Source organism: Delphinapterus leucas, chromosome 20, assembly GCF_059928025.1.
Source record: "Delphinapterus leucas isolate spDelLeu-1000000601 "Yukka" chromosome 20, BTC_Dleu_Yukka2, whole genome shotgun sequence".
Classification (NCBI taxonomy): Eukaryota; Metazoa; Chordata; class Mammalia; order Artiodactyla; family Monodontidae; genus Delphinapterus; species Delphinapterus leucas.
The window spans coordinates 41,675,437-41,698,517 of NC_143148.1; the positions used below are offsets into that span (position 1 = coordinate 41,675,437).

At 49.7% G+C, this 23,081-nt stretch overlaps 2 protein-coding genes across 4 annotated transcripts in view; both read left to right on the forward strand.

Annotated features, from left to right (window-relative positions):
- The window catches only part of LOC111179714 (carboxylesterase 3), a 35,311-nt gene extending 18,151 nt beyond the window's left edge, over positions 1-17,160 (forward strand). Inside the window, 2 exon segments of the mRNA XM_089902479.1 lie at positions 877-1,049; positions 17,072-17,160. Coding sequence (XP_089758605.1) covers positions 877-988 — 112 coding nt within the window. The 3' untranslated portion in view covers positions 989-1,049; positions 17,072-17,160.
- Positions 17,161-17,572: 412 nt separating this feature from the next.
- The window catches only part of CBFB (core-binding factor subunit beta), a 59,676-nt gene continuing 54,167 nt past the window's right edge, over positions 17,573-23,081 (forward strand). Inside the window, exons 1-3 of one of the 3 annotated variants that reach the window (XM_022583518.3) lie at positions 17,579-17,880; positions 18,109-18,195; positions 22,704-22,820. In XM_022583518.3, coding sequence (XP_022439226.1) covers positions 17,803-17,880; positions 18,109-18,195; positions 22,704-22,820 — 282 coding nt within the window. In that variant the 5' untranslated portion in view covers positions 17,579-17,802. Of the gene's footprint in view, positions 17,881-18,108; positions 18,196-22,703; positions 22,821-23,081 lie in introns of all 3 variants that reach the window. The other 2 variants (XM_022583519.2, XM_089903196.1) reach the window with 2 other exon arrangements.

Below are 23,081 nucleotides of genomic sequence, written 5' to 3' on the forward strand. Positions count from 1 at the left end.
CACAGTGCAAGGCACAGGGCCAAGTGCCAGGAATCAGATGAATACACCTACATCCCTGCCCTTTGGGAGTAAAAACAACCAATCAAAATAACTCCAACCCAGTATTGTAGTCAATGGTGGATAGAGCTTTGGGAAGCACAGAGGGGAAAGTGCCCAGCAGAGGGGGCACCACTTAAGCTGGACCTTAAATGTGAGTAGGAGTTTGCTGGGCAGAGGAGAAGGCATTTGGTAGACAGAACAGAAGTACAGGGGCTTGCAGGTGAGAGGCAAGGGGTCATGTGTATTTGGAACAAAGAATGGCTGGGAAGGACATGACTAGATGGAAAGGAGGGCCTAGGTCAGTGTGGGTGCATGAGGGCAGGAGGAGCCAGGGAAGGTAATGAGGAGGGGAATGACGTGGTCAGATTTGTGTTGTCTATCAATCTCTCTGGCCAGCATGTGGAGGATGAGTTGCAGGGGAGATGAAGAGGCAGGGGCAGAGTCCTGGCCAGAGTGGTGGTGGCCTTCACAGGGCAGCAGCCCTGAGATGGACAGAGGGGGCCTATTCAAAGGTTGTTTGTGAGGCAGAACAGAGACTGAGCGGAGGACAGGGCATGAAGGAAACGAGGTGCCCAGGGCACCCAGGTTTATGGCTTGACAGCACCAATGTGTCTCCAGCAGGAGCAGGGAACCGCTCCCCAGGCAGACCCATAAGGCAAGGCACAGGCAGCAGGTGCCAACCTGCCTCCCATCCCTGGACCTAACGTTAGTGAAGGCTGCTAGGACACGGATACACACACGCACACACATACACACATATTGCCTGGATTTTGCTTTGGGTTCTGGCCCCTCACTGCAGAACCTGGGTTGAAACCACTCTCCCCACTATTCTTGCAGCGCTGGGCCCCAACTCACATCGTGCCCACAGGTGCCTTCAGGAGTCCTGGGGGCAGATCACCTCCATGTACTTCAACACACACAAAAAATACAAGTGGCTGCATTTCAGTGAGGACTGTCTGTACCTGAATGTGTGCGCGCCAGTAGGAGCGCTCGAGGACCCTCTGCTGCCTGTGAGTACTCAGCCTTCAACCACGCACCATCCCACTCAAGCACCCCACTGTCCCGCTCAGGCCTCAGCCCTTCTCGCCCAGGTGATGGTCTGGTTCCCAGGACACGCCTTCCTCGTGGGCTCCGCTTCCACGTATGATGGCTCCAAATTGGCACCCCGGGAGAAAGTGGTGCTAGTGCTTCTGCACCACAGCCTCGGTGTCCTGGGCTTCCTTAGGTGGGCGGGGCCGGGAACCCGAGGCGGGGACCAGGGGCGGGGCCTCCTCTGGACTTGGGCTCAGGGAGGGGGGAGGAGAGGATTGGGCGGAAGGAAAGAGGCACGCCCTATGGGGCGTGTCCGCGTGAGGGGCGTGACAGGGGCATGGTCTAATGCTTGTTGGAGCAGACAGGTGCTTGCTACCGCCTCAATGGGGCGGTGCCCAATTATAAGGAAGGAGATGCGGTGGTAAGACCCAGTCTCTGAGGGACACAGGGGGCGAGGCGGGGGCCCCCAGTACCCAAGCGTCGGGGCTCCGGACCCTGATCGTGAGCCCCGCGCGCTCAGCACAGGCGATAGCCAGGCCCGCGGGAACTGGGCGCCGCTGGACCAGGTTGCAGCTCTGCGCTGGGTGCCGAAGAACATCGCAGCCTTTCGGCGGAGACCCAGGTTGGGTGACCTTGTTTGGCCTGTCATCAGGGGCCATGTGCATCTCGGGACTGGTGAGTGCAGTACTCAGATAGACCAAAGCAGGGACGCAGGCCCGCATGGCCTACGGTTTCTGCACAGATACGTGTGAAGATTTGCATGTGCAAGAACATTCCGGTCCACAGACCTGCCCTCACCCCTGCCATGGGTACGCCCCGCACAGCCAAGGATGTCCATTACATTCAGGGAGCACTGATGAGAAAACCAAGCCAGCCCAGGAAGGGCAATGCTAACACTATGGATGTGGTGGGCCATAAAGATCACCCAGCACCTCCTGCCCCTCCACGTTCCCCCAGAGCTCTATGCCTGAAACAGAGCCCCCCATCTGCCCTCTGGGCAGGGTTGGGGCCACCGACCAGGCCTGGGAGTCAGGCCTGGGTTAGAGACTGGGCTTTGCCCCTGACTCCTGGGGTACCACTGACCTGGAGTGTTCCTGTACTGTGGGTGTAAGGTCAGGTGCCCTGTGAGGGACATGTGGCTGGGCAGTGAGCAGGGACCACATCACACAAGGCCTTGTGGGCCACAATAATAATGCTCAAACACTGGAGCACATTCCATGTGCTGGTCACTCTTCTAAGCACCTTAGGTGTATTCATTTGTTAATAACCTCAACAATCCAAAAAGAAGAGTATTCCCTTTCTTCCCTCTGCAAAAAGAGAAGTCTTCTCCACTCTACAGATGAAGAAAGTGAGGCCCAGAGAAGTTAAGCAACTTTATTGAGAATGCACTGGAGAGCAGGGAAAGATTTTTTTTTAAAGGTCAAGTCTTGTATTTATTTATTTATTTTTGGCTGCATTGGGTCTTTGTTGCTGCATGTGGGGGCTACTCTTCATTTCAGTGCGTGGGCTTCTCATTGTGGTGGCTTCTCTTTCTGCGGAGCACGGGCTCTAGGCGCGCGGGCTTCAGTAGCTGCGGCACGCGGGTTCTACAGCACAGGCTCAGTAGTTTTGGCGCACGGGCTTAGTTGCTCCGCGGCATGTGGGATCTTCCCAGACCAGGGCTCGAACCCGTGTCCCCTGCATTGGCAGGTGGATTCTTAACCACTGCGCCACCAGGGAAGTCCCAAGCAGGGGGAGATTTTAAGCAGGGGAGTGACACAATCAGATGTGCATTTAGAGTTGGCTCAGTCTGCTGGAACTGGGTTAAAAAGAAGCACAAGCAGAGGCTTGGAGACCAGCTTGGGGTGGGGGGTGGCATATCTAATGGGGGCTGTTTCTGAAATAGAGGTAGAAAGGATGGACAGTAGAGGATGGCTGCAGAGTGATGCAGGAGGCCAAGTGGACAGGACAGGGGCAGCTGCAGCATACGGATGACCAGAGGATAGAGGGAAGGCCCCTGGGGCTAGGTGGATGCTATGGGTAAGGGACAACACCCAGATAGGGTGTGGCTGGAGCAAGTTTTGGGCACATGAAGTCTGAGGTGCCCAAGGGACAGGATGGGGGTCTCAGATATGGTTGTTCCCTCCAACTTGGGCAGCAGAGAAAGGCTAAGAGCTATCAGTGCAGATAATTGGGGCCCTGGGAAGCATATGGCCCCCTCTCCCACACTGCTAGCCCAGCAGCAGAGGGAGGCCCTTTCTGGTTGTTACACCAGCAGAACCACTATAACAACACTAGATCCCCTCTGGGACCCCTGGGGCCCGTTGAACAGACCAGAACAAGGATGCCCAGAGACAGGACGGCACTGGCTCTAGGTCTAGGACTCCAGCCCAGAACTCCTGACTCCCTCCCAGCTTCTGCCCTCTCTGAGTGCCTTCAGGCTGCCCAGCCATGGCCAGTGGTCCCCACTTTTGCATCTCATGGGTGCAATTCTCCCCACCCCTGCAGGTGACATCACCCCTAGCCTGGGGTCTCTTCCATCAGGCCATTTCCCAGAGTGGCACCGCAGTGCTCAGAGTCTTCATCACTTCATCACCTGGCTGAGGTTTAGCTGGGCTTGATTCACCCCAGTGCCTACAGGGGACATTCTGCCCTGAGGATCCAGGCTGGTCCAGACCTGCTTCTGAGGGTCCCTCAGTTCTCCCCTCCTCAGGCTTTCTCACACAGGTCTGGGGAAGGGAGTTTCTCCAAACAGCCACCCAGAAGCTATTCTTCCCCAAATTAGAGGGAGAGCAGCTGAGCGGAAGCCAGTCAGGCTGCAGCAGCTGTGAGGATCATAAAGGACTCTGGGAAACTCTAGGACCTTCTCTAGGAATTCAAGCAAGAACTCTGGTAGGCAGCCTGGATGGTGAGCTGGGCCCCTGCCTCCCATCGTCCCTGCCTCATACCCTCCCCATCCGCCCCGGAGGGTACCTCTCTTCCTGTCTGCTCCTCGCGGATGGCACTCCTGGATGAGGGGGTTGGAGAGGGCTACCCACTGCCCTGTCTCCACCCTGTCTTCATGCCTTCGCTGGGATCCCCCGATGGCCACCCAGAGTCCTTCCTAAATCCCCTGCCAGACCCTACCAGGCAGGGAGCGGTTCTCAGAACTGATTAGATCTTGGTGAAGACCCCAGGACAATTCTGTGGCTTTTCTCCAAGTTTACCTCGGCTCGCCCGGGCCACTCTGAGCACGGAGGCGCACCGCTGCAAAGCTGGCCTAGGAAGCGGGCGCGCACACGCGTCTCCTGCGGGCCCCTGCGGCTCAGCTCGACCCTTCCTCTCCTCCAACACCCCGAGATCCCCACCCACTGAAGCAGCAATCACCGGCCGTGGCGCCTGGGGAAGGGCCAATTAGTGCGGGAGACGCAGCCCCTCGGCTGTGCCCGCGCTGACCGCAGCCCCGCAGCGCCGCCGCCGCCGCCGCCTTCCCTGCCCGGCAGACAGCGCCAGCCGCCTGGGAGCCCCGGGGGACGCGCCGTCCGGCCTCCAGCCAACTGCAGTGATGGATCCAGGCGCCTGGCGTGGGGCCAGAGCCCGGGCGGACGCGAGGGCGCCGGGAGCTGCAACTCGCCACCGATGGGTGGTGGGGGTGAGCGGAACGGGGGCCTCCCTCCCTGTGAGGGCTCCTGCACCCCCGACGGCCTGCGCCCCGGCGCCTGCCTTCTTCAATAGCCAGGCAGGCGGGCTGCAGCGGCGCAGCGGCGGGCGGGTGGGGGTGGGGGAGGGTGGGGGAGGCCCTCTTACAGCCTCAAGGTCCTTTGACTTCGGGACCTCCGAAGCTCTGGCCTAGGCTGGCTGAGCCCAGAGCAGTTCCCTTTTGGAAGCCTTAGCAGGACCTGGCTTTAGAAAGCCTCGGCTTGTGCTTGATTAATGCTCCCGTGCAAGAGGAGGTGGGCAGAAGGGTGGGTGGGCAGTGCCGGGCCACAGGTCTCTTTCACCGATGCATGAATGCATGGACTTCCTCCGCTTGGTCCCTGCCCTGCACAACCTGCCTCACCCACCTGTAGGCTTTGGGAGACCCAAGAGGCATCAGTCTTGCCCTCCAGGAGCCCTCAGGCTGTGGGCAGAAGCTCCAGGGGCTTGGCTGGGATCCCAAACTAATGGAAACTCTGCAGTCCAGGGAGACTTCAGGTGAAGGAAAGGGGCAGGCATTACCACTTCAGGGCTTCCCCTTCCCCCAACTGACTCCTTTTCGGCCCAAGCTGGACACACTTGAGCCCTGTACTGAGGGACAAGGTGGGCCTAAGCCCAGGACACACTGGATGAGGCTGAGGAAGGGAAGAAGCAGTGGGGAAGGGTTTGGCAGGAAGGTTCGCAAATGGGGTTCACCAAAGAGATCTACTGCAGGATACTTCTGTTTCCCCCACCTGTGCCACAAGGGGCTGGGTTAGAGGTGCTGAGTCCCTTGACCAGTCCTGGATGCAGTAGTGTGGGGTTCAGGGTGGCTTTTTCCCTGTGACCCCCCCACTCAGGTCTGGCCTTGGTAGGGAAGGGCTGGGGGCCTGCCTTGTGCCCTAGAACCTCACTCAGGCCCTGGTGGGCCAGACTTCCTGTGAGGGAGAAGGGATCACTTCTAAGGGAGTGAGAATTCCCCTTTCTCCGTACCAAGCTCATTAGCTGTGTGTGTGGCAGGGGGGAAAACTGAGAAATTGGGGCATGGGGACTGAGTGAGGAAGGGAGACAATGACACAGATAGCACCTTGGGTCCTTTGTGGAATGAGATGACAGCGTATTGAATTAAAGCATGAGGAAAGGTACGGAGACAGGTGAAAGAGGCTGTGGAACGATCTGCCGAGAAAGCCAGGGAGTGGAGGAAAGAAACAGAAGCAGGTGGACACACGCCCAGACAAGCAAATGGACAGAGAGCCAGGGCAGTGCCGGGGGCTGTCCAGGCTGGAGAAGGGCAGTACCTGGGCACTCAGAAGGGGGCAGTGGGCCCTGTTTCTCATCTCAGTTGTCTGACTGCGGAGGCCCTTGGGGGCATGATAGAAAGGGTCATCTGGAAAGGCTGTGGGAGCACAGGGATGACCTATCTTGGGTTGGGTTGGGGTGTCAGGAGGGCTTCCAGGAGGAGCACCTGAAAGGACCAGTAGGAAAGACAGGAGGGGATGGAGGTGGAGAGGGAGGGGGAGCTGCATCAGAGGTGCAGCAGAAAGACAGGCCTGGAGGCAGGAATTAGCCTGTTCCATCCCAACAGTTCTGCGTCATTTTGGCCCACACGTAACGGCTAAAAGAGGAACCAGGCCCAGAGCTGGAGGACCAGTCCTGTAAGCCTGGGAGAGAGCATGGCCTCTACACTGAGGTACTGGGGAGCCATGGGAAGGACATGTCCTGGTCAGGCTTATCTTCCAGGAGGTTACAGAGTACAGAGCAACTGGAGGAGGAGAGGGAAGAAGTGGGGAGGCCAGGGGAGGGTGGTGCAGAACTGGACAGTGAGTTCTGGACATGGAACAGAGCAAACAATTTCATAAAGCAGATGAGCGAGGTCAACTCTGAACACCCCCTCTCCCCCATCCACAGGTGGGCCCCTGGCTCAGAGCTCTCCCACCCAGCCCAGCCTGGGAACTCATGTGAACCCTCCGCAGGGCCTGGGGTATCTCTGCCCCAACCAAGTGGGACCAGGAAAAGCCCCAAGAGGGAGTGCAGTCCAAGGTGAGGGCACAGGCAGGGCCAGGTGTTGCTGAGGAAGCTCCCCCCTCCACGCCCCCTCCCCCTGCATAAGCTAATCAAGATAGTACTGCAGCCTCCTGCCACTGACCCTCTATCATTGCAACAATAGCTCCATGGCCACAGGGGGTTGAGTCTGGGCCTATTTGTCCGTGGAGCAAATCAGAAGGGGAGGAAGGTCCACGTGAGCCCTGAAAGAACTCAGAGGCTGAGAGCAGGTGGCCTCACGGAGCAGAGGTCAACATATCTCTTTTAGGCAGAGTTTGGGAGCTGTGTGTTCCTGTCTGGGCTTGTTCTGCTGTGTGTGTCCTCAAGCAAGCCACTTGCCTATCTAGGTCTGGTTTCCACTCTTCAGTGCACTGGGAGCAATCTCTGGGGTAGGACACTGCTCCAGCCCCGGGCCCTTCCAGCTACGGTCCAGGACTCCTGTCTACTCCCAGCCTGTTCAGCCGTAGGTGCTATGGAGGAGCATGCCTGTGGCTTCACCAAGGGGTCACTGGGTGACCATTACGTATCTTCTACTGTGAAGGAGCCAGGACCATTTTGAAGGGGAGCCTGAAGGTGGAAGAAAAGCCTTTCAGGAAATTAGCACTAGTGGCGGGAAAATTCATCAAAAGCTGACAGAGGCTCCTGGTGCTGATTCATGTCTCTTGCCTAAGGAGCAGCTCTTCTGGCCTGAGGGAAGGACTAGTAGCTTCCAGGGCCTTCCAAAGACCCCAGACCCAAGACTCCAAAACGCTGGCCCTGTTGCTGGGGCTCTCATTATCTGGTGGGGACACCACCATGAGTTTTTTGCTCCTGAATCATGGGATTCTACAGTGCTAGGAAAGGCTGCTGATGGACAGGGGACTTGGGATTGAATACAACTGTTCCTTCTGCTCTGTGATCTCAGACACTCGGTGGGCCTCTCTGATCCTCTCTGCCAGGAGGAGTTCTGACCTTGCCTGCCTTCTAGGTGACCAATACATCTATAATACTCAGCATATCTGGGAAAAGAATAACTTTTCGAAGAGGGAGGATGGAACCATATCCAAACAACTCTTGGTAGTGGGACCAAGGCAGCAGGGAAACAATCTGGATGTGGACCTCATTCTGGTGGCACAGACCTCCCTCCCACTTCCAGGTATTATGGAAGCCAGAAGAGCTGTTGCAAGACACACCTCCAGGGAGCATCATTTACCTGGTTTACAGTGTGAATGAGTCCCAGGATGTTACCTGAGCTCCATGTCCTACCTCCTCTGAACTTGCCACCTACACGCACAAGTACAACACCCATGCCTCAGAGAAGGCTCTGATGGGATCTCTTGGTTACCACCTAACCCAAAGCATCCACACTGGACAGTCTTTGCAGCTCCGTCCTCCCCTCCAGCCTGTCCATGTTTACCTTCAGCTCCCAGAACTGGTCCGGCCACCAGGCCAGCCAGATTATGTGAAGCAGAATCCTTTGAAGGGGCTATGGATGTAGCAGACCCCAGAGCCACAGGGAATCCCTTCCAGGGCCACTCTGACCCTGGCACTGCCACTGTCTCTGGCTCAGCTACAAAAGGAGGTACACCACAGGCAGCTATCCTCTGCTGTAGGAGATCATTAACTCCCCAGCCTTGTTAAGCCAGCTTCCTTTTTCAGGCCCTTCTTAGTTCATTTTATGGTTTGTTTTTTTTTTTTGAGGGGGTTTCTTTTGGCCACAGTGTGAGGCATGTGGGATCTTAGCTCCCTGACCCGGGATCGAACCGACGCCCCCTGCAGTGGAAGCATGGAGTCTTAACCACTGCATGGCCAAGGAAGCCACCTCATTTTATGATATTTTGACTGGACCTTGTATGGACTCAAGTTGTTATCCAGTTCTTCCCTTGATGGCCAAGGAAGCCACCTCATTTTATGATATTTTGACTGGACCTTGTATGGACTCAAGTTGTTATCCAGTTCTTCCCTTGATGGCCAACATTTACAGCTGGATTTTTATCAAAGTATGAAGTTGTACAAATCCTAGAATTTCATAGCTAGAAAGGACCTTAAAGATTGTCATAGCCACCATGCTTTGAGAGTTTATAACTTTGTGTCAGACACTTTGTACAGATGTTTTTGGCTGCCCAGTATATCCTTTCCTTTTCCTATGACATCACCCTGTCCACAGAGATTCACAGTGTCCACACTTCAGGGATGAGCACGTAACCCAAATTTGGCCTATTAAAGTCAATCCCAAGATTTTTGTGGGAATATCAGGAAAGAGTAGTCCTTACCTCTTGAAGGTGAGTCAGCATGTGAATGAAGCTAAAACATAACAAAGAGACCGAGAGAAAGAGAGACAGACAGACAGAGACAGAAAGAGAGACAGAGACAGATTTCTGGTTTCAGTGCTTGAACACCTGGATCTAGCCATGCCTGAACCAAGAATTTTCAATTAAATGAACTGATACATTCCCTTTTTTTGTGGAAGTTAGTTTTAATTGGGTTTTTGTCACTTGAAGCCAAAACAGCCTTGACAAGTATGAGTAGATGTCTCTGTCCTCAATTTTTTTATTAGAAATCTGAGGAACCAGCTAGCTCTGGGTTCTCAGGCAAGTCACTAAATATCTCTGACATCAGGTTGCTCTGACAAAGATTGAAAGGACTGAATTTCTTCAACTTCAGGACTCCTTTGCTCTCCTGGGATCTCTGGAGCTACCTGGCCACATGCCCTTAAAAGAATCAATCACTTGTTGTGAGTCTCAATTTTCTGAGCTACAAAATAGGACAGTCATTCCTTCCCTCCTTACCTTGGGAGAGTCCAGTGAGAAAGTGTTTGGAAAATTGCTTGTACTAAAGCAAATGTTATGTAGTGTGCATATTATACAAAGGAGGAATCTCAGCTCATACCAGACAACCATTGTCCCAAAATGGCTCATATCTCTTCCAAAACAGTTTTTTAACACTTTTAAAAATAAAACCTAAGACATTAAAACATATTTATAAAGAAGGCTTACCCACAGCATCTCATTGGGCAGGATCTAGCTCAGGACAGGCCCAGGTAAAGTAAGGGATATGGCACTGAGTGAAGCTTGCTTGGGAATCACTCTTTGTCACTGCTGAGCTCTCTAGGAAGCTTTACCTTCAGGCTGTTTTTTGTTTTGTTTTGTTTTAATAAATTTATTTATTTTTTGAGGCTGCGTTGGGTCTTCGTTGCTGCACGTGGGCTTTTCCTAGTGGTAAGTGGGGGCTACTCTTCATTGTGGTGCGTGGGCTTCTCATTGTGGTGGCTTCTCTTGTTGCGGAGCACGGGCTCTAGGCATGCAGGCTTCAGTAGTTGTGGCACACGGGCTCAGTAGTTGTGGCTCGTGGGCTCTAGAGTGCAATAGTCGTGGCGCACAGGCTTAGTTGCTCCGCGGCACATGGGATCCACCCGGACCAGGGCTCAAACCTGTGTCCCCTGCATTGGAAGGCAGATTCTTAACCACTGTGCCACGAGGGAAGTGCCACAGGCTGTTTTTTAAGGAGTGCCCTTGGGATCAGAACCTGTTGATGGGAGAGGAAGGAAGCAGAACTGGGTGGAGGGAGAAGCCAAGCTCCACTGCAGGCCCAACAACAGCTTCAGCTGACTCCACGGGGAGCTTTAGAGCTATTATGACCCATCAGCATTGCCCTGCTGGGCCTTTACAATCCCATCTTGATCAGTCATTGGATGTGAGCTGCCCAGGAAGGAAGAGTGACCTGCAGGTAGCTCTCTGCAGCTCAGGAAATCCCTGAGGGGGATAAGAGCATCCCAGCTGCTGGGGTAACAAGTCCTTCACTGAAGAGGGATCTGGGTGGTGCATCTCTGTGTCCATGTTAATCACCAACACTACTCAAGCTGCAAGGCATGCTGGGAGCTCCCCTTGGGCAGGAGGGAGCAAGATGAAGTTAGCATAAGGTGGGGCTGGGGAAGCTACCAAGACTGTGAGGTGTCCTTGAGGAGGTTGCATTTAGCCTCCAGGGCAGGCGTTGGTGAGGGGATGCTATGGGGCAGTCATTCTGCCCAGCACAGTTGAGAAAGATTTCTCAGAGGCCTCTGAACCCACATTTAATGAAAGAGTATGAATTTGCTTGGCTGAGAAGGGGAAAGAAGCAAGCTAAACAGAGGAAGTTAGGCAGGGCTGGAACAGTCTGAAGCTGAACTCCTTGACCACTCACTCAGAAGTGTCATCTAGAGGAAGAGGGCTATTGTCTGCTTTATTAATTATTCCTCATGTTCCTAGAGGGAAAGCAGGCCGGTGAGGTGGACATTGGCTAGTAATTCTGTCTGCCTATTTATAAGGCAATGTTACAGCATGATGGGAAGCCCTGCCTGCAAGGATGGTTTAGAGCCTGTCAAATTTGGGAAAGAATCCAAGAACAGAGCAAGGTGTCAAGGTATCAGCAGAGAGACAAAAGGAGAGATGGTAAAAGAGGATGCATTTGGACTCAAGAGTTGATGAATGAGCCAGAACTGAGTGTTGAATTATTCAACCTGCCTTATTGATCCATTGATCTCTCTCTGCAGGTCTTGGTTTATTCTTGGTTGGCATTTCCTGTGTCTGAGATAGTGAGAAGAGAAATGGAGGGAGGAGGGAACAGATTTTTAAGACTCAAGAAGAGAGAAGAGGCAGTGCCAAAGAGAAATTTGGCTACAGGTATCAGGAAGCTTAAAATGCCTGTGTCTTTTGACATAGTGGATCTATTTCTGGAAACTGACCCTAAAAACACTATCCAAAACTTTTAAGAAAAAGCCTTAAGCACCACGATGTTCACAGAAGCCTTATTTTATAACAGTGAATAATGGGAAACAACCTAAATAGATGTCCGACAACAGGGGATCAGCTAAGATGCCATTAGGAGTTTTATATGATTACGTGGGAAAATACTTATGTCATAGGGTTAGGTCATAATGGAACATTCAAAACTGTACATATAGAATGTCATAGCTGGGTGAAGAAATGTGGATAGAAAGAGGCCAAAGAAAATATACTGAAATGTTAGCAGTGATTGTTTTGAAGTGGTGGACTCTCTTCTTTTCCTATATTTCCTAAATTTTCTACAATAAATACACACAAGTTTTAAATAATTAAAACGAAATGTAAGGGTGGAGTGAGAGACACTCACATGAAGCCTGCACAGAAGTAAAATAAACACAAATTAGTGGGGAGCCAACTCCTTCCAGAACCGAGGGTACTGCTGTGTCCTAGGTGTGCTGACCATCTCCCTGGCATATTGAATGGACACAACGGAGAGAATGAGGTGACACTGTGGTGCAGTCACTCTGCAGAGGACAATCAAAGGCCCCTGAACTCATATTTAAAGAAAAAGTATGAGTTTTCCTAGCAGAGAAGAGGGAGGAAGTCATGCTCGGTAGAGGGAACAGTTAGAGCAAAGGCACCGAGGCATGTGGGAAACGCAGGCAGGCCAGTGTGGCTGGATTACAGGGTGCCATGGGGAGAAATGATGGGAGATGGGATTAGGAAGGAAAGTAATGACTGTCAGGGGATCACGAATGCTGGGCTGAGGGACTTTGCCTCTCAGCCATAGGCAGACCGGAGACTTGGGGGAGGGGTTTAAGCAGGAGGGCGCTGTGGTTAGAGCACCGCATTCTCCAGTTCCCTAGTGTAGTCTGTTTCCCATCACCCTCCAGAAACTTGGAGAGTAGGGGAGGGGAAGGGGAGCAGTCCAGCAGCCCTCACAGATGGTCAGCCAGGCCCCCTGACACCAGCCTGGCCCTCTTCGCACCACACCAGGTTCAGTCCCCAACCCCAGCCATCCAGACAAACTCCTCCACCTCCCATGACAAAGAGGCTCATTTGGAGCCTGGGCAAGATTTGCAAACGTCAAACTTGTAATTACAAGGATGAAATCATCTGGTTCCTTTTAAGCAAACGGGTTTATTGATCCCAACACTGAAGAAATGCTCTTCTGGGGAAACTTGCTCCTCTCTGCTTTCCTCTCCCTCTGGGATGGCTGAGCTGATGGAGGGAGTGTGGCAGGGCAGTTAAGAAGCGGGAAAACCTCCTGGAGGGGAAATTCTTAAGGGCCTAAGGGTGAATTGTATGGTATGTAAATTATATCTCCAAAAAGTTATTTAGGACTCAGGAAACTGCCTCATTTAGGCAGATGACACCCTCATCCTGGACTTAAGCTCATCTCCATCCAAAAACTAGAAGCTGGGGAGAGCCAGGCTTTAGTGGCTCTGTGCCAGCCCCTGATTCTCCTTCTCTTCCACCCCCCTCAACATTCATTTGTGGCTCCAGATCCTATTTCAGCTTCAAGATGGTACACTATTTCCTCACTAACTGACGGGAAACTTTCTTCAGGAAATAGTGCACCAGTGGCTCAGGGACCTGGAAGGACTTCACCCTCACTTTGAGGAGAGGCAGGTGTGGGTGGCAGCTAACACCAGATCTGTATAAAGCCATCCTTTCTGCTGGACCTGGGAGGCAGGACGTCTAGGCCTTGACCTTCCAAGCCAAGGAGGGACAAACAGCTGGGCTCAGGGGGCAGGAATGTGCAACCATCAAGGGCAAGAGCCACGTCCTGCCTCAAGGCCCACAGTAGGACCCCCTTCATTCAACCCGTTGGGGCCCCTTTGGGAGCATGGTAGGGTGCTTCAGGAGGAATGACCCCAGCCACAGCTCTCCACAAGCTCGCAGTTCAGTTAAGGAGACAAGCAGGACTTTTGGCATCTCTACCGGTACAGGCCTTGGAATGGAATGGTTAAGGGCACCAGCCCCTCTGAACCCCAGTTTTCTCATCTGTAGAACAGGGTCAATAACGACAAACTTGCAGGGTTATGCTGAGGAGTGGACAAAGAGGATACACCCCAAAGGCTTAGCCATTTCATTACCTCTCATGGATCAGGGTCTTGTCCATATCCTGTGGTCACTTATTTACCTTTTCAGAGCCTCTATTTCCTTATCTGTCAGACAGGGACAAGGAGGACTGTCTTAGAAGGTGGTTGTGGGAATTAACTGACATAAGGGGCATAAAAGCACCCAGTTCAGAGATTCACAGTTGGGCCAGACAATTAAGGGTTCCCTCAATACCCTACTCAGGGGTATCGTGCTTTCTCTGCCCACCATCCAAGATCAGTGGGAGCAGCTGCCCACTGGGAAAGCAGGAGAGAGGAGGCCCTGGGCTGACGGAATCCTTAGGAGAGGAAGGCTCCGAGCAGCAGGGCTTCAGAGAATTCAGCCAGGTTTGTGGGGTTGGGAGGGTGTTTCTAGGCAATGGACAGACACCCTCAGGCTTCCATCTGTGGGCCCTGCTAGAGCTGGCTCTTAGCAAACTCCTTCACTGGGTGGTGCCTGGACCAATCCATACTCATCTGGACAGAAGCACAGAGCTAAATATACCTGATGTAGGCGAAATTTTCCTTTATTAATTTCCTTTAATCCAGTTTTTAAAATAAGTGAAAAAAATTTAACAACAACCAAAAAAGGCATACAGAGGTCAGTCGAGGAGATGGCCTCCTTCAGCCTGCGGCTCGTTTCCCGGTCATCCTGGCCGGTTGGATGCCAGACAATGGCGAGTGTGGGTTACCCTGTGGCCTGGAGTTGCCAAAGGCTGTCTGTGGTGCTGCTGTTCTGGGTCTGCCTGGCAGACTTTCCCATCCCTTTCCTTCAGGCCGTCATCCCCCCCAACCCCCACCCCCGTGAGGCTGACACTTAGATTGCTCTGTCCTGCTCTGAACTCCCGCTGCTCCGAGTCCTGCCCCCTTAAGCCTAGAAGGGATTTGTCTTGACCATGACCTTTTCCTTGTCAAAAAAGTTCATGGGGGCTTTCTGGCTCTGCTGCTGCCAAGGCCCCTGTGAAAAAGCTTGTGGCGAAGGGGGGCAAAAAAAGAAGCTAGTACTGAAGTTTACCCTTGACTGCATCCACCCTGCAAAAGATGGAATCATGGATGCTGCCGATTTTGAGCAGTTTCTTTAGGAGAGAATCAAAGTGAACGGAAAAGCTGGGAATCTTGGTGGAGGGGTTGTAACAATCAAGAGAAGCAAGAGCAGGATGACTGTAATGTCTGAGGTGCCTTCTCCCAAAAGGTATCTGAAATATCTCACCAAAAAATATTTGAAGAAGAATAATCTACATGATTGGTTATGCGTAGTTGCTAACAGCAAAGAGCGTTACGAATTGCATTTCTTCCAGATTAATCGAGATGAAGAAGTGGGGGAAGATGAGGATTAAAATTCAACTATCTGGAATATTTTGTACGAGTTCTTGAATAAAACTTGGGAACAACAACAAGAAGTTCATGTCTGTCTGAGCATCTAGGCCACTCCAGTGAGATTTCAACTTTTATTTATTCCACATTTCCCAGGGCAGAAACGATTATTGCTAGAATCCAAACACCAAGGTCAGCTGCAGGTCCGTGAGCCCTACCTGGACCCACTGTGGAGTAAGAGTGCTTCCCTGTGAATCATCTTTTGGAGACAGAAATGAAAGGTTTTACACAAATGTCTACCTGAACAGAATGTGGTGGTGTTGCATGGTGTCACAGGGGATATCCTTTTTTCCTGCTATTGAAGTCAACAGCAGAAACTCTGCTCCCCAGACCACAGTCCATATTGACTGAGAGCAAACTCATCACCTTCCTCTCATTTAAACAATGGCTGTGTTGTCCTAGTGCCCAAAGGTCTTCTTAGTTGAACTGGAAAGACTTAAGGGAGAAGCAGCAGATGGATGAAAACTTCTATTCCTTGTGACTGACTTAGTTCTGCCTTGGTAACTTGGGGTAGAGGCTGCCTCACTTACCTCCCAACATAAAGTGCAGATGTTTTAAGGCTGGTTGTATCCACACTTTGTGCTGATGTGAAGGTTCCCCCTTCAGTTTCACCAGAATCTTTAGGCAGTGAAACTAAAATGGCACCTTTTGCCAGATGTAGCTGATACAAACTGTTCAGTGGGTGCACCATGTACTACTCTGACTCCCTCCTTTTGGGAAAACTGCTATTCCCTTCTTTGAACCATCAGCTTCTCTCTGAAGCTGCCAATCTCAGGCCCCCAATCCGCAATGGGAGAGCATGTGACTTTAGTTGGCCAGTGTCATCACATCTGCCTGGAAATGGTGATTTTGGCAGAGGGGAGAGTATGTGACCCAGACTGGGCCAATCTGGGAGATGGAGACTTTGGAGATGGAGAAGTGGCTGCTCCCATCCTTTGTCAGGAAATGAATGCCATCGAAGAGATGCTGAGAGAATTAGCAGTGAGAAGCAATGGAGAAACGAAGAGTCCCTCTCTGTGATTTGTTTACTTAAAGTAAAACTGACAACTTTTTAGCTTTAAGTTTTTTTGAATTGGTTTTCAGTCACTTGCAATTGAAAGACACCTGAGGGAAAGATTCTGGGATAGCTGGAGGCCCAACAACAGTGGTTGGTGACATCCGTAACTATGTATACCCTTTCTGTTTGTGTACAGACATACATTCACACTGGCTAGGTGTAGGCCAGGGAGCATGCCCTTAGAAGGAGTTGATTCTATGTTTGCTATTCAGAAAGAGTGTGTTTGTTAAAACTACCAGCCTACAGGTTTGCTTTTGCTGAAAACTCTCTCCCTGACCTCGGGCAATCAGTCACTAACTGGACCTCAGGGTGAACAACCAATCCAGTTTGCCAGGGACTGAGTGGTTTCCTGGGACATGGGACTTTCACTGCTAAAACCAGGATACTCCATCATCCTAGCTGAGTTCCATATCCGTAAAAACGAGATTGGACTGGACTAGAAAGGGGTGGGAAAGTCTGCCAAATCCTGCATTCAGGCAGACATTGCCAACTGCCCTTGGCACTAATTCCTGTGAACTTAAGTGTATCCTCACAATCCTTTGCAATAAGGCCAGCTACTGTCAATCAGAGTTGGCACCTATTTGCCATACTTGGACTGAGTTTTTGACAAGCTGAGATTTTAAGGATCAGAATTTATTGAAGACCAACTTTGAGTCAAGCTCTGCCATAAATCCCATATCAGGCTCTCTCCAGCTTGGGCTAAATGACTTCCCTAGAACTTGTGGATCTTGTTGCACATTTGTGTAAATATATGAACTGGTATTGGGTTATATAAGTCAGCTTGTTCTTTAGAAACTTAAATTTATTGAGTGCTCATCATGTGCTAGAATTACGTAAAGGCTCTCATGCTAACACTGCGAGCTTGTGAGAGCCTGCATTTTGGAAAAACGCAAACTGAGGCTTAGCGCGGTCCAGTGCCTATCTAAGGGCCTCAGCCAGCAGGCAGGGGAGTTGAGTAAGATCCCACTTGAGGCCCTTCTGACTCCAACAGCTCCGACCTTTCCACCATTATGCGGATTCAGATGGATTCTTTGGTCTCTTTCCACCTTTAGTCTTTGATGTGCACAGCCTACACCCCTCCCGGTCGGTTCTCGGACGCAAAGTCTCCAAGGACTTCAGTTTCCTCGCGTTCACGTGACATTTTGGGGTTACTCCGCGCTGCTGTGGAGCCCAAAAGTTCCAGTGGAAAGGAAGAACCCGCATGGGCCGCTCCCTGTCTCCAAGAACCGGGCAGATCCCCACCGGACGATTCCACACCAAGTGGCACGCGGGCGGTCCAGAGGAACAGGGCCACGCCGCGGGAGGAGCTCCGCTTCGCTGCAGCCCAGCGGCGCCGAGAGCGGACAGGCAGCGCATGCGCGGCGCGGAGTTGTGAATGGTGCGTTTTGTTTGCTGGAGTTTGGGGCGGGCGGGCGCGCGAGGAGGAGGGGTGGGGCCGACGGGGGCGGGGCGGGCGGGCTAGCGAGGTGGGCGGTGAGAGGAAGTGGCGGCGGCGGCGGCGGCGGCCGGAGGCGGAGAGTGCTGGGTCCGCGCGGGCGGTAGGCAACTGCTGAGGCGGCGGCGGCGGCGGCGGCGGCGGCGGCGGCGGCGTGGGCTGGGCTCGAGCGGGCGGCGGCACCTCAGACTCCCGGCGCGGGAGCCCACGCGGGCGGGCGCCTGAAACAAAGAGAAGCGAGAGTCAGGGCGCCGCGGGTGCGCGGTCAGTCGGTCAGCGCAGAGCCGGCCAGCGGGTGCCCGCGGAAGCCCGGAGCCCGGCCGGCCGGCGCAGCCTCGGGGCGGGAAGATGCCGCGCGTCGTGCCCGACCAGAGAAGCAAGTTCGAGAACGAGGAGTTCTTCAGGAAGCTGAGCCGCGAATGTGAGGTGAGGCAGGCGGGCGGCGGGGAGGCCGCGGCGCGCCCCGAGCGGGCCCGGGCGGAGAAAAGTTTGGGCGGCGCGGCTCCCGGGAACCCCGCGCCGGCGCGCCTGCGGAGGGGCAGTCTCGCCCGGGCAGCCATCTGCCCGCAGACTCTGGTTGCCCTTATCGGTGCCGCGCGGGGCGGGCGGCATCGCGGATTTGGCTTCTGATTTCGGGCCGTCTCTGCCTTGCAGATTAAGTACACGGGCTTCAGGGACCGGCCCCACGAGGAGCGCCAGGCGCGCTTCCAGAACGCCTGCCGCGACGGCCGCTCGGAAATCGTAAGTCGGCGGGGCCGGGGGCACAGGGGAGCAAGCCGCGCGCGGGTCACTTGTTGCGCGGGGGCCGCCGCGGCCCAGGCCGGTTCCGGACGGCGCCGCGGACGCCGCGGCTCCCGGAACTGAGCGGGCGCCGTCTCACTTCCTACTCGGGATTCAAAATGCGAAACCAGACACTGGCGGGCCGCGTCCTCGCGGGGAGACTCTTCCCAGTGGTTCTCGGCGGGTGGATTATGTTTCCCAGACACGACTCGGCAAACACTTTGCCGCGAGTGGAACTCAAACCGGAGCCCAACTAAACAAGGAAAGGTCGTTGTATAGGCTGTGACACTGATTAAAGAAAGGGTCGGTTATTAGTAGGAAGAAAACACCCTTACGGAAAAAATTGGGCTTCGTTCAGGGTTCTGATTCTTGGGCGATAGTTTGTGTCTTAGACGCTAGATTTTTCGTAAACCTATATGTGAAACTGTCTTATTTTCAGTATAGCTGAGAATAAATCTGAGAGTAAATCCAGTTATCTGTTGTCCTAATAGAGGGGGGAAAAAAGCCCTCAAGAACGTGCCATCTTCTTTTCTTAGAATGTTAAGCTTCAGGAGAATCAGAAAGAAACCATTTGGTGTTTTTTTGTTTTTGTTTTTTCCCCAAACCTAAAAAACATATCCCGTTTAGGCCTGAAGTTACTAAAGAATTGCATGGATTTGCAAAACCCACTGTTGATCCGAGGCCCTGTTTTAGGTGGTGGATTTGGTGCCTTACCTCCATGAAACCTAATGTTGAAAAAAATTCAAGTGTCCTAGTTCCCCTCATCTCCTTTTGGTTTGTCCTACTGGAGGTGCTAATGAAGAGAGAATGATGAAGCCAAAAAGTGCATAGGAAAAAACTAAAGAGAAGAGGTTGATTATTAATTTTTAAAAAAGTTGTAGCACTGTATAATGGAACCTGATTATCTGCTCCATGACTTGGACCATTGCATCTGCACACACTTGAAGGTATGGAAGCAGTTTGAATTTAGGTTAACAATAGGAAGACATATTGAAACATTTGCTTCTCCCATTCCTTGTACAGTAGAGAATCTATTTATTGGTATTGAGACATAATTCACATATCATAAAATTCTCCCTTTTCATCACTGAAATCGTTTATTTTTAAAAAATATTTTGATGCTTAAAATGAAGGCTTTTTAGAATTGTATTACAGATCATGAGAAGATACTGGCCAAATTTATTAGGAACTCTAGAATATTTGGTCATTATTGCACATTATAAAAGAAAGTGTCTAGATTTTAGCCCACTTTTTTGAGTGTTTGTAATAGTTATATGATTCAAATGTATAGGACAAATACTTTCTGGTTTTGGCACTGAGTGGTAGAAGAATCATTCATTAGTTGGCTCAGTGATTATATCATCCTTTGTCTGAATTTCCTTTTGGAATAGGTGGATGGTATACCCAACCCATGGATGTTTTGGAAGTAACTTTATTTTTGGAAGGAATTTCACATTTCCCTCTCTTTCTAGTTTCCCCCCCTTTAATTCAATGTTAGCCATATTTAAATTGAGAGATTTTTAGCTTCTAGAGGATGGAGACCACATTAATTCCGTATGTGCCCCCTCTGTATGGGTTTTGCACAGTGTCTTTTGCATCATAAGTACTTGATTATTTGAATTTAGAGGTTACTTCGCTTAATGCCCAAAATATATCTTATGACTTATAAACAGGCTGTGGTTTTTACTTACTTGGTGGTGGAAAATAGGCGTGGAAAAGGCATTTTTTGGCTTCTATTTTGACAGCAGCCATGTATGATAAAAATATGCGTAGTTCCCAAAACTATATCCAACACTTTCTCCCCTCTATTTTATTCTTTTTATTATGAACATCTCCTTAACTTTATCAGTGAGGTTATTGAAGGATTTATTTTGTATTTAGATGCGAAACAGTGTAAGGCTGTGATGCTCATCTCTTCTTAGTTATAAAACTTATCCAGACTCCATATCATAGCATGAAATAAAAGTGATTATGGGTGAGGGGTAGAATTTATTTGGTAAAACCTGATTTATTCCTTATATAAGCTCTTGTAGTAGGAGTGTTAGAGATATCTTCAACACTAATGATTAATAAAAGAAAAAAATACTTATGAGAGGTACGGTGACTACTGTGAAAGCAGTAAAAACTATGTATTTTTAATCCTGAAGATGGAAGAATAAAAGGTATGTTGGACTGGCACAGGTGTGCTATTTTACAGTTTAATGAAACCTGTAAAGTATAGTCAGGACATTCTAGAAATCCTCCATACAGACACTTTTACCAGTGTGACATCTTTGTGTTTTCAAACAGAATTTTCCCAACTCCTAGGTATATGTAGGTGTTCCAGTAAAAAAAATAAAATAAAATAAAGAGTTCTGTGGTCAGATAAATTTGGGAAATGGTATTTTAGAGTGATCTGTTTTTACCACTTCTGTCTCAGAGAGGGATGTTGTTGAGATAATGGACATGAAGTGATGAAGCAGGAAATCTCTCCTGAGGTTGGCCTTCAGGCAGGAGGTGAGGTAATAAGAGCTGCAGAATGTCTTCACCTAACACAGAGCTGATTTGGGGTACACTGGTGGCAGAAGGATTTGTAACTAGGTGAATACTGAAGAAACATGGCTGCGGGATTTTGACGGAGGGTATTCATTCATGGGCAGAATCTCTTATCTGCCCTGAGAATTTCATTATCTGAGACTGACAAGGTTGGCTGTCTTCTTCAGCTCAAAATTACTTCTCATTGTATTTAGCAAATACATGTAGCATTTACTTGGTACTGTTCTAAGCACTTTACAAATACTGGAAACTGAGGTTCAGAGTTAAGTAATTTGCCTCAGGTCACACAGCCTAGGCAGTTTGCCACCTAGTGTCTGTTTTCATTTGAACTATTATTCATTTCAGTTCAGTGGTTGTTTTTTAAACTTATGCTAATAGTGGACAATTTTTTTTTTAAGATTAATATTGTAATATTGATGTTTGTTCAGCCTCTATTCATATAAAACATTTACCACAAGAAAAGGTATCCCAGTGATTAGGGAAATGCCATTAAAGATGTCTGTAGAGGTTTAGCAGTTAGGTTGACAGTTGTACCTACTAGTACCAATCATAGGAAGTACTGTAATTTTTATCTCTAAAGAATCTAAGCCCTTAATCATCAGGGGAACTAGCGGATAGCTGAATCAACTAATGCTTTAAACAAATTGCCCAAAAATGTGAACCCCTTGCTTTCAGATGAAGACTATGCTTGGAAACAAATTATGCTTAAGAACTTTAGTTAGTAAAATAAAACAAACAAAAAGTTCTCTGATTTCAACAAAGAAGAGTTTACATTTAGATGATGAAAAAAAATTTTTTTCAAATGTTTTTTACTTATTTCTTTCATATTTACCCTGGGGAAGAGGGACATGGTTATTTCCATTTTTTACTTGGGGGAAATATAGAGTAAATTGCTCAGGGGCTACACAGAATGAGACTGTATTGAAATGGTTTTAGATTGTTCTGTCTGTTGAGCTGTGCCGTCCAAATCTTTTATAAATATTAGATGAATACTCTTTTGTTATTGTCAGAATCAGTTCTCCTAAAGTCGGGTTTTAGAAAATGCATATTTTTTTAATCATCCAAGGTTTTAGAGAGATGAGAAGTAGTCACATCACATGCTAGTGTATGGTTTATCAGAGGAGAGACAGTCCCAGGTGCATTTTTATTTTCAGTAGGAAGGTATTAACATTTATTTGTATTCACTGTGCAAGTGACTGGAATTTGGGAAACTGGATAAAATAGACACCTATGGGGATGAAAAGGTCTGTATTTTTTAAGCTGAGCCTTTCCTGAAACTAGAATTTTTGTCTCTGAGAGAGAATTCTGCTAAAAACCATAATGGAGGATATTGTCTTCATCTTATAAATTTTGGTTATTAAAAAGCACTTGAAGTGATATTTGGTTAGTTTATTCATGATAATGAGCTCCTCCCAATGTGATATATTGTGGAGATATTTTCACTTCCAGTCATCTCCAAGTGCATTTTTAACATGGGTTTTGGAGCATAGTGTTTCTTTGAGCAAGAGAAATCAGGAAAAATTAAAATGTCTCATTTGCACAACTTTAAATTGTGGTATGCTTTAAAATTCAAAATATTCAGCTCTTCAGTGATTTTCACATTTAAAAATACAGGTTTTTAAATACAGTGATGGTGGCTTCTGGTTAGACATTAGCAGTGCACTATACTAACGTCAGCAAAAAATGACCTGAAAGAAAGTATTGATTCCATGTCTGATTTTATATTTAAGCAGCCAATGGCAAATGTCCTCAAAATGGAATCAGATGTTTGTAACTTAATACTTAAGAAAAATGATGAGTGCATGTTTTTTTACTTTTAAGTAATCTTGGTGCTGCCTGGCTTAAGACAGAAACTGATGTAAAAATAAATGACTGCCTGCATAATTTATGTAATGTCCTGCTCCTGATCCTGTTTGTATTGATTTTTCTAAAAGGCTTTTGTGGCCACAGGAACCAATCTGTCTCTCCAGTTTTTTCCGGCCAGCTGGCAGGGAGAACAGCGACAAACACCTAGCCGAGAGTATGTCGACTTAGAAAGAGAAGCAGGCAAGGTAGGAAACATTTCTTTGCAATTTGAAATACTGTGGATTGTTTTATTACTAGAGATTATCTGATGATTTACATTTTAATAAATAGATCACAGGTTTGATTATTCAGGCATATGATCAGATTTGTTTTCATTCCGTATTATAAAGATATAATACAATTTTTAAAAATCAAATTTTTTATATAATTTTATTGCTAATTTCATGTTTATATCATTTGCCATAGAAAGTTCTAGCCCTTAAAGAGAGTAGTGTGCTTTCTTACAT